Consider the following 9659-nt stretch of genomic DNA (forward strand, 5'->3'; position numbering starts at 1 on the left):
ATACTCCATATCTGAGAAAATAACTCATTGAGGTTGTAATAGTTAAAGCAATCATTTTAGAGTGTTCAGACATCTTTACTAAGTATGATCTAGAAAGATAACTTTTGATCCAGAGCTGCTACCTCTTGTATCAAGAGGATGTTCTAAGTGAGGTTGGGCTAGAGACTGGAAACGCATGCCCAATGAGGTTGGGTAGATTGCAGTTTTTTCAACTTTGAGGCATTTGCAGTTGGATTGCTACAAAGATGGACCTAACTTTTTTCGCATTAACCTTGTGTGTTTTTTATGTACTCATTGTTCATTTTGGTTTGATCTGCAGGTTCAAATGGTAATTAACTATTGGGGATTAAGTAGGCGTTGTTAAGGTGACAATTTTGATCTATACTTCAGTAAAGGATTTTTTTTAATATCCTGATCACAGAATTTTAAAGACTGATTGCACCTTTTTGATTTTCCATAGCAATGACATTTGATAATCGATTTCATTCAATTGTATATGACTTTAATTTTGTCCTTTTAATTTTTTCCACTCTGGCACTGTCATATTGTTCAAATTCAACTGGTTGTTCCGGTGTCCAGTGACACCAATATGAGAAAATAATAAAATAATTTAGCTTTTATATCACTTTGGATTCCTCATTGATGTAATGGAGAGAGATCGATGAACAAGACTCATTAATGTTGGCTTTGATGGGTGGCACGGTGCTACCCCTAGTACCAAGGTAACTGTACTGCCTTTGTATCAGAGTGATACAATGATGAACATCAGGTAAAACTATGGGAAGATGGCCTCTAATTTTTTTATGACAGGAACAACAGCAAGAACGCTCTAAATCAAAAATCGCTCAAGATATCTCTTTAATGGAACTTCATTTCCTGACCACAAAAGACAAATGCATCTTCATTTTGCGACAAAGGTTACAATTACACTTGACAGAGAAAACTGAGTCCCTAGTTCTGTCCAAGGAAAAATTGAAATTGGAATATGGTTCAACTTGGCACGCAAATATGAAGCTATTTAATCACTTCTCACACGAAGAAAGCTCACACATGAAATGGCTTGTATAGCAGGTTCACAAGCTAAACTCAGTTGAACAATGTAGTTACACATGGCTTGGCTTCTTCAAGGCTAATTGGTGCAATGCTGAACACTCCGTTCAGATACATGATCAATCAAAACCCCTCAGTTCCATCAAAGTATTGAGAATATTGGAACATGAGCTACTAAATTGGATTCATTTGGAAGGTCGGAGGCAGACCAGACTTGTCTCTTCTTCTCATACACGAGAATGCTTCTAAAAGAATAACTGCAATTAGAGTTATTGCAAGAAGAAACCCATAGCCAATCTTCCAGTCATCCCCAGCTCCTGCCAATTGAATTCCCAATATTACATTCAAAGCTCCAAAAAAGAGGGTCATCCTTCCAAACCAATGGTGGTACCAGTTCCAGTATCGCCGGTACTTGGAATCTTTATTGGGCCGTAGAAAAAATGCCATTATCTGAAATCATCTTTGTCATATTACATTAGCAATTCAAGCTGTATAAAAGTATTGAAAAGTTTGAATTATTCAAATAGGAGCAAACCTGAAGAATGCTAAGCACAAGCACAAAGATTCCTATGCCTCTATGTGCTGGAATATCAGCGTTCATGCTTCTGTAAAGTTGTATTCCAAGGAGCACGGCTGCGAGTCCTAGGATGAATCCCAGAAATTGAATCCCAGCATGAAGATAATACCATAGAGGATCTTTCTGCTTTAAGTATCTCGCTATCATTGCCCCTGCGGGGAGGATCAAACCCCATCCCATGATTCCCAATATCCCATGATTCTTTCTCTGGCTGACGTCTATGTCTAAAACAGACGCTGCAAACATAGTCGATGATTTTGTTAGCAATAGTTTGCTTGTGCTGCTCTTCAAAGAATGATGAGATAGCTAAGAGTTGCAAAGGTTTGAAGTTGAAGATTTCTTAATATAAGCAGACCTTGTGAGAAGTCGAACCAAACGGCGGTTTTATCATCATGTTTAGTTAGGCGCAAGTGAGTAGGATGTCTGCTTCCAAAAGCCAAAATAAGAGGTTGCCGACCAAGACGATGTTCAAACTTGGCTTGAAATGCCAAGTAAATCATGGCCCCATGAAGGGCCACGACCGGTGGAATATTGTTAAGTGGCAATTCACCCTTGTCAGGGATGACTTGCGATGCATGGGCACCCCGCAAGTAGTATTGCTTGATTCTTGCCTGACCTTTTCTATTAATCCATCCCACCATGGCACTGGATCCAAGCATCATTCCGTTCCTGGAAAAACCAATCCCGACCCATCCAGTTGTGTAGACTGCTGATAATATGATGGTCATGACGTTGTCTGCTCTCTGGTAATACTGCATAAACGGTAGGATTGGCTACTTCATATTATGTATAACTCTGAACTCTTGTCTTCTTGAACTAAAGGTGATTGTGCTTTCATAATGAAGTGCCATGGAACAATGTAAATATTTCAATCAATTTTCTGCAAAGCACTTGCATTTTCCACCATTATAGAATGTTTCGATGCTCATTTAATCTTTCACTCTTTTTGTTTTTGTTAATAAAAGTCTTCAGATAACCGCAGTTCAGAAAAGAATGTAGAAAACAAATTGAATTGCAATGAGATTTTGAAATTAAAAAGATGAAGCTAACCCATTTCCTTAAATGCCATTTAAATATCCGCCATCATCTTTATTGTGTCAACAAAGTCTGGCTTCAATGCATAACGAACATAAAAGTCACAATTGCAGAATTACATGCATTGAAGGCACAATGCCGACCAAAAATGGAAAAAGCATTCTTTAAAGTGAAACAGGTTTTCCTGTTCCGGCTTTTCTTATCATTTCGGTTTTTTTTCATACTAATGAGAGTCTCTGGCAGCTCCAATTCGAGACTATCAATAGTTTATCGGTTAATGACCAAAAAAATTTCACTTTTCAAAAAAAAAAAAAGAAACAGGGCAGTAGAAAAGGAGTTGATTCATCAGACTGCCTTTTTTTAGGTCTCTAGAGACCAAATTATTATCTTCTCCATCAATGAAAATACAGCAATAAAGCTCCACACGTGTAATTATTTTCTAAAACCTCTCAATCAACTAAGCTAATCAGGTTTAATTCATTCATGCAAATATGCAACAATATACAGACAAGCATACATAACCTGAAAATAAGAGTTGAAATTAACAACTTACCCTCAGAACAAAGGTATGCCATATAGGCGAACAAACCATATTGGAAGCGGATATATTGCCATAAGGTGGACCAAGAAAACTTAGATCAGTACCACAAAGTTCATATCTTCCACCATCACCATCACCAGCAGTACTAACGGAACCATTGGCTGGAGGATCATTCGTATCATGGTTGAGGACTTTAAACTGAGCATCCTTATCTGGATCATCGTTGTCAGGCTCCACCAGGATATCCTTAAAATCTGCAGCTGCAAAAACCTTGGGTCCTAGGAAGATACAAAGAAGGTATAACCCAACAAGAATCCTGGAAAAAGAAACCCAGAATCTTGGAGTTGCCATTGAGATACAAGAGCATCAACTGACAAAGCAGTTGCCAGGAAGGTCAAGAACAAGAAGAGAAAGTGTGAAGGCGAAGCCATCCAGGGTGGTTAAGATGTTTCAGTTTCTTTGGACTCAAGGATGAATTATGGTTGTTGTTGGTGAGGATGGCGATGGCGGTTGGTGACGGCGGGTAATCATCATTCCCGCCAGCGAACTCATCACCAAATAGCATTTTCTTTTGTGTCTGTCTCTCTCCTTCCCAAAACTGTTTCATGCAATTTTAATTCATCTGTTAAAGCCTTTATACGTTTAGGATAGCTGTCACTTAGCAACAAGGTTTGGCTGAAATGAACTGGATTCGAGAGGAAGACGCTACAATGGACCTTTTTAAGGTAAACTGCTTTGGTAAATCTAAAGCCACTTTCCCTTGCAAAAGAAGCACCTCCGCAAACTTTTGACATGCTAGCTAATAATAAAATGAGGAAACCTACTGAAAAATAAGTAAAATTCAGAAAAAAACAAAGGAAAACCCAAATTTATGAATGGACAAATCTAACCGAATAGATTATTACTAGTTCTTTAGTGAATAGATTAATACTTATTTTAGAAGAGGTTTCAATTAAACCAAAGCCAAAGATTGGCTACTTCTTGACCAACCGTCGGGTTAAAATTTTGATCAATTAATAGCAAAATAGTTCAAACAAATTTGGAAAATTTAGGTTGTGATGTCAAGCTTCTTTTGTTTACAACCGAAAAGGAAAGGTCTTATAGAAAATAGATGCTGGGGTTACTTGATTTTGGTTTTATTTATGTTTTAGCTCTAATAGATTTTTCAAGCCAAAGGTTTCATTTAATTTGCTTTGCCTTACAAGATAAAAGAAAGATTTAGTTTTGACAACTCAACAAAAAAATTAATCAAAAAGTTGTTGGAACTTTGCACTTCATATATATATATATATATTAAAAACAAGAAAAAGAGTAAAAACGTAATTATGGCAATTTAAATAATATATATATGTATGGACATTCATTTAACAACCTGCTTTTTGCCATTGAAATTATGCCTGGGACATGTTTTTGGCCATGGAATTACAAATGTTTATTATATTTGAGAGCTAACCATGAAAAACACACTACATAAAACCTGTTTGCACAAGATGTACAACAAACAACCTATTAACTTAAATTTGTGGCACCCGCTGAGATTTTGATGGCATTAGCAAATTAAGTTAGCATTGCATTGGAGAAAGCTGCAGAGAGTTAACTGGACAGGGCCCCAGCTTTGGCTACTCCTCACTAGGCCTCCTTCATTTCTCCTCTGGAACATCACAGGATGCAATATCACCATTTGCAGACATGCTGTAGCGATTGGAGAGCAGAAAATATACCGTAAACGCATGCTTTCTAATTAAGCCTTCTATATATATCATCACTATTAAAGAAGTGATAATTGGCTTGTGAGATCATTGTCACGGCTGCCAGAGCATATGTCTAAATCCCCCCACCAGCTATCAGAAGTCAGAATTCACAGCTTCTAAACAAAAGAAACTTGATTTCAAGCTCACAGTTGTGCAGTGCAATGTTAACTTTTTGGGTAGAGAAAAGGTTAACTAAAGAGATCTTGGCGGCCTGAATATATGTTCCTCACCACTCTCCTCATCAACTCTAACGATCCATTTGCTATTAGCATTAGCAGTCTTCTTCATGGGAATTCCCCTTCTTTCTGCTCCTAACTGACCTCCACCACCCCGATCTCGCCTTTCACTTTTATTGGTTCTTCCAATAGTAGTAATTTCCATTCCTTTCCCAATGGGATGCTTCATAGACCTCACTGTTACCTTATCCTTCATTCCTTTGACATGACCTCCGAAGCCTTCCTTGTCACTCGCCAAGTTGTTAGCCACTACTACTGCCTTTTTGGGATTAACGTTTATCATCTTTAACAACTTTGGGTAGTCATCATTCTTGCAATCTACCAAAGAAAAATCAATTTTTTCATAATTTTGCAGAATCTCGGTGGGGTCTCCGGTTTTAAATTCTACAATGTCTATTAGACCTGAATCTTTAGTTTCTCTTTTTGCTTCAAGAAGGGCAGTCTCCGGGAGAATGCAGACGAACCTGGCCCCAGTATGTTTTGCCGCGGTGGCTAATGCTATTGTGGATGGTGATACACTAGATTTAACCTCCACTATCAGTTTTGATTTCATGCCAGCTGCTAAGGCTGATATGAACTCATTGCTTCCAGGCTCTTGTGTTTTCCACGAGTCACTTAGCTTGTTCAGATTATTACACTGTAAGAATAAAGAAAGTAGAATTAGCCACTATCCATGGAAGTCAAAAACATAATACCATAAACGCCTGAATCCATGAAAAAATAGTAAGAGAAGAAAATTAGCTGCGTTGCTATATATATTCTAGATACAACGATGAGGTTGTAATTAAACACAATTTGAAGGAAATTAAACTGTCATAAACTTAAGTGGGATTATTAATTGGGTTTAGAAAGACAAAAAGGCATTTTTCCTCTCTGATTTTGCAGACTGTTATTCATCATCTTGACTTCTACTAGTTCTTTGGCCAATTGTCTATATATCTCAATGAAACAAAGCTAGCAGATCTACACATCCATCTTCTAAGCAAGGCAAAAGGACATCAGAAGTTACTGCAGTCATCGTACATGAAGGATTTGATTACATGCCTCCCTAAAGCTCTTGTTTTTATGGTACTATTATGAAAAGATAACAGACTATTTAGACCGGGACTAGGAAAATCAACCCAAGAAAATCAATTAACAATTAAGTAAAACGAAAGTTATCTGACTTGGGGTTTCTTTATATGCACGCCATTGCCATCTTGAATTGGCTGAAATCATATATATTCAGCAAACAAGTTGACATTAGCAAGAGCGAAGGCAACTTACCATCTTTTACATGTTTCTCTACCTCTAGCAGAACCTTGTTCTTAAAGAACCAAAAAGAATTCCATTGACATTGCTTGTCTCAAGAAAGAGATATGAAAACAACTTTTGTTTTGTACAAGCATCAAGAAAATCCTACTTACCCATCAAACACAATCTAAAGTCCCAGAAAATAAAAGACGAGTGCAATTTTTAAAGCCAAGAGAAGAAAATCAGAAACTGTGGAAAGAAAACGGAGAATGAAGCAGCTGTTAATTACCAATTGGAAGGTCTCGAGATATGCTTTTGTAGCGGATGTTGCAGACCATTCCATCTTGAAAGAATCTCCAAACAAACACAATAATGCAAAAGAATGGGGCAGATGGGAAATAAAGAAAGGGAAAGAAAAGCACGAGAATGAGAGGAATCTTGTGTTCAATCCAGGGCCTGATACAATGAGGATCTAAGAGCCTTTTTTCTCCCTTTTCCTTTTCTCCTTGAATCTTTTCTATGAGGCAAAGGAGATCAGGTACCTTTCCAGGCAAGCGTTGGAGGTTCGGACCCCTGTTTATAGCAACCATCACGTCCGTAAACGACGTTAAAACCGTGGCCTGCAAAATCGGAAACAGAACTAATCCCATGTTTGTTTTTAGTAAAATTCCGGAATCCTGCATGGAACACAACAACTAGGTAAGTCAAGCGACCAGTTTTGACAAAATCTGCCCTTTGAATTTTGATGGACAAGATAGCCACGTCAGCCACCAGTTTGACTATAGGTTTTGATCGTTGACCATAACCCAAAATATTTTGGGGTAAGAAATACAACTGTAATAATTAAAAAGTGATTTGTTTTTAGTACATGCAATTGAAAGGGTTTGACTGATTGAGAATGCTAATCGTCTAATACTGAGCATTATCTTTAGAAAACAGTTGTAGGAAAAATAGCAAATACATATCCATTTATAAATGAATTAAGAGACTATAGGCATATTTGAATTTTGAATGTACACAAACAAGAGCAGAGTTAGCCAACTTATATTAAAGAGTTGAAAATAAAAAAATAAAGATTAAAAATTTTAAAAATTATTATATTAAATTTAAGTAGCAATCAAAAGATTAATAATAAAAAATAATTTTACATAATATCTAAATCAAGAAAAAAAAAGACTTACAATAGCTCAAAAGTTAAGCTCAATTATGTTTCATGGATTCAAATTTATCAATTATTAATTATGTATTGAAAATATTCATTTTTTTAGGATTGAGTCTTAATATATTAATTTACATTCCTCTTATTTATGAGTTGAAGCATTAAGGTTTGGTAGCTTATGTGGAAAAAAATTATTTAGACATTTGTATTTTTCTTTTAAATAATTTATCAATTGTTTTCAAATTACATATACTTTAATCAAACTTGAAAAAAATTTAATGCAGTCAACTTTCAATTTATTATTTTATTTTTTTAAACGTATAATATTAAATATAAAATTATAATATATAAAATATAAATAGTTAAATACAATATTAAGATTGATAATTTCTTTTTATATAATCACGATTTTTTAAGGGCTATATATTCAAGATAATTTTTTTTGACTAAATATAAAATGTAAAACATATAAAAAAGATATATTCAAGATAATTTCCTCTAACATAATCAAGATTAATAAAAAAGGATACATTGATGAAATTTTAAACAATAGTACAACTTATATTTAAGAATTACATAATAATTTATTAATTTTTAAAGATTAAAATTATATAAAATAAAATACATATAATAGAAGAAAGAAGAACATGACAAATAAAAAATAGAATCCACATATGACATAACAAAAAAGAAATAATATGGTTGACGATTCATAAAAATTTGAAAAAAAAATCTATAAAAATTTAAAACATATAAATAAATAGAATAGAAATGAAAAAAATAAACAAATAACAATATAAATAACAATATAAATTAAGAAAAGAAAACAAAATATACTTTAAAATTGAGGCATGTGAAATCAATTTGTTATTTTTTATTTATATTAATTATTAAATAAAAAATTATTTTGAAGAAGCTTTTAAAGAAATATATAAAAAATTTTAAAAATTTTATAAAACATAAAAGAATTTTTAAAAATTTTAAAAGCCTATGTAAAGGAGGCTTCACTCCTGTACACAAGGTAGATAATTATTGAAAATCTCCTTTGGACGTTTGCGAGTTTTTTTCATTAACAAAGAAGATTCAAATATATTTTTTAAATAAAAAGTTATACGTTTATTAATAAGTTAAATATTCTAATATTTTTTTAAATAAAAATGTAAGCTCTGAAAATTTAGGCACTTGTCTGATTTTTCGAGTCTCTTATGGGTTCCCATGCCCAATCACATGCTTTGAAGATATAAATCAATTGAGAGATTTCACTGTTCCAATTTCCATTTTCAAGTTAACAATAGGCAAATAGCAAGTAATGGAGGCATTTTTACACAGACAACAAGTGCTACTCCTCATTGACAATTAATATGAAATACATCGCAATCATTTGGACTCCACTGGTTTCATGCAAAAACTCAATGAAATCAAACGTCACTGCTACCCAAAAAAAACCCAGTTTAAAACAAAAGAAAAAAAAATAAAGGAGAATTCTCCACGTTTGTTGATTTAACAACATATAAATTATAATAGTATAAATTGTAAATTGAGCTTGAAAAGCTTCCAGAGTAGGAGGAGAATGATTCACTGGAAGAATGGAAATGCTCTACTATGACCGTCGGTTGTCTATTCACTTTAGGGCGCAAATGGGTTTCGATCCATGATATTTCCAGCGGGATCATAGTTGCACATAATAAAAACTCCACCGGTTGAACATTTGACTCTGGCACATCCTAGTTTGGTCGAATTCCTCCATACAATCTGTGTGTAATGGCCGCAGAGTCTCTCTGGAAGGCAGGTATTTGTCCTCCGATCGTAAAACCTGTGTTCCTTCACCCATAACCTGACGGCATCCTCGGCAGTCCAGTGGTCTCGGCCACCCCAGAAGATGTTCTCGCCGTAGGGCCCAAACGAATGGGCCATACGGCAGTCAGGGATACGCCTGTTCGCCCACGAGAGAGCGAAGGAGGCCAAGGTGTCATCCCAGACGAAAGGGGTAAGACCCACGTGGGCCCGGACCTTGTTGTGGGCATTCAGGAATTGTTGCTGCTCTGTTTCAGGAGGCTGGGGCTGGGGCTGGGGCAAG

The 9659-nt window shown here is 35.3% G+C and overlaps 3 protein-coding genes across 3 annotated transcripts; all 3 read right to left on the reverse strand.

The window, feature by feature from the left end:
- Window positions 1-830: 830 nt before the first annotated feature.
- On the reverse strand, window positions 831-3584 carry LOC110413802 (Cytochrome b561/ferric reductase transmembrane with DOMON related domain-containing protein). Its single transcript, XM_021424759.1, has 4 exons — window positions 3216-3584; window positions 1983-2379; window positions 1586-1863; window positions 831-1500 (listed from the first exon to the last, which is right to left on the reverse strand). The coding sequence occupies exons 1-4, from the start codon at window positions 3552-3554 to the stop codon at window positions 1225-1227; spliced, it is 1290 nt and encodes a 429-aa protein (XP_021280434.1). The 5' UTR covers window positions 3555-3584; the 3' UTR covers window positions 831-1224.
- A 978-nt stretch (window positions 3585-4562) lies between these two features.
- LOC110414175 (uncharacterized) lies at window positions 4563-7035 on the reverse strand. The gene is made up of 2 exons (XM_021425247.1): window positions 6713-7035; window positions 4563-5827 (listed from the first exon to the last, which is right to left on the reverse strand). The coding sequence occupies exons 1-2, from the start codon at window positions 6764-6766 to the stop codon at window positions 5147-5149; spliced, it is 735 nt and encodes a 244-aa protein (XP_021280922.1). The 5' UTR covers window positions 6767-7035; the 3' UTR covers window positions 4563-5146.
- A 1865-nt stretch (window positions 7036-8900) lies between these two features.
- Window positions 8901-9655, reverse strand: LOC149527366 (pathogenesis-related protein 1C-like; the record flags this gene model as incomplete). Its single annotated transcript, XM_089783043.1, has 1 exon — window positions 8901-9655. A coding segment is annotated over one exon (447 nt), but the record flags the coding sequence as incomplete, so codon positions are not given.
- Window positions 9656-9659: the final 4 nt, after the last annotated feature.

This window comes from Theobroma umbraticum, unplaced genomic scaffold (assembly GCF_002168275.2).
Source record: "Theobroma umbraticum cultivar Fairchild unplaced genomic scaffold, ASM216827v3 scaffold_4.1, whole genome shotgun sequence".
Lineage (NCBI taxonomy): Eukaryota > Viridiplantae > Streptophyta > Magnoliopsida > Malvales > Malvaceae > Theobroma > Theobroma umbraticum.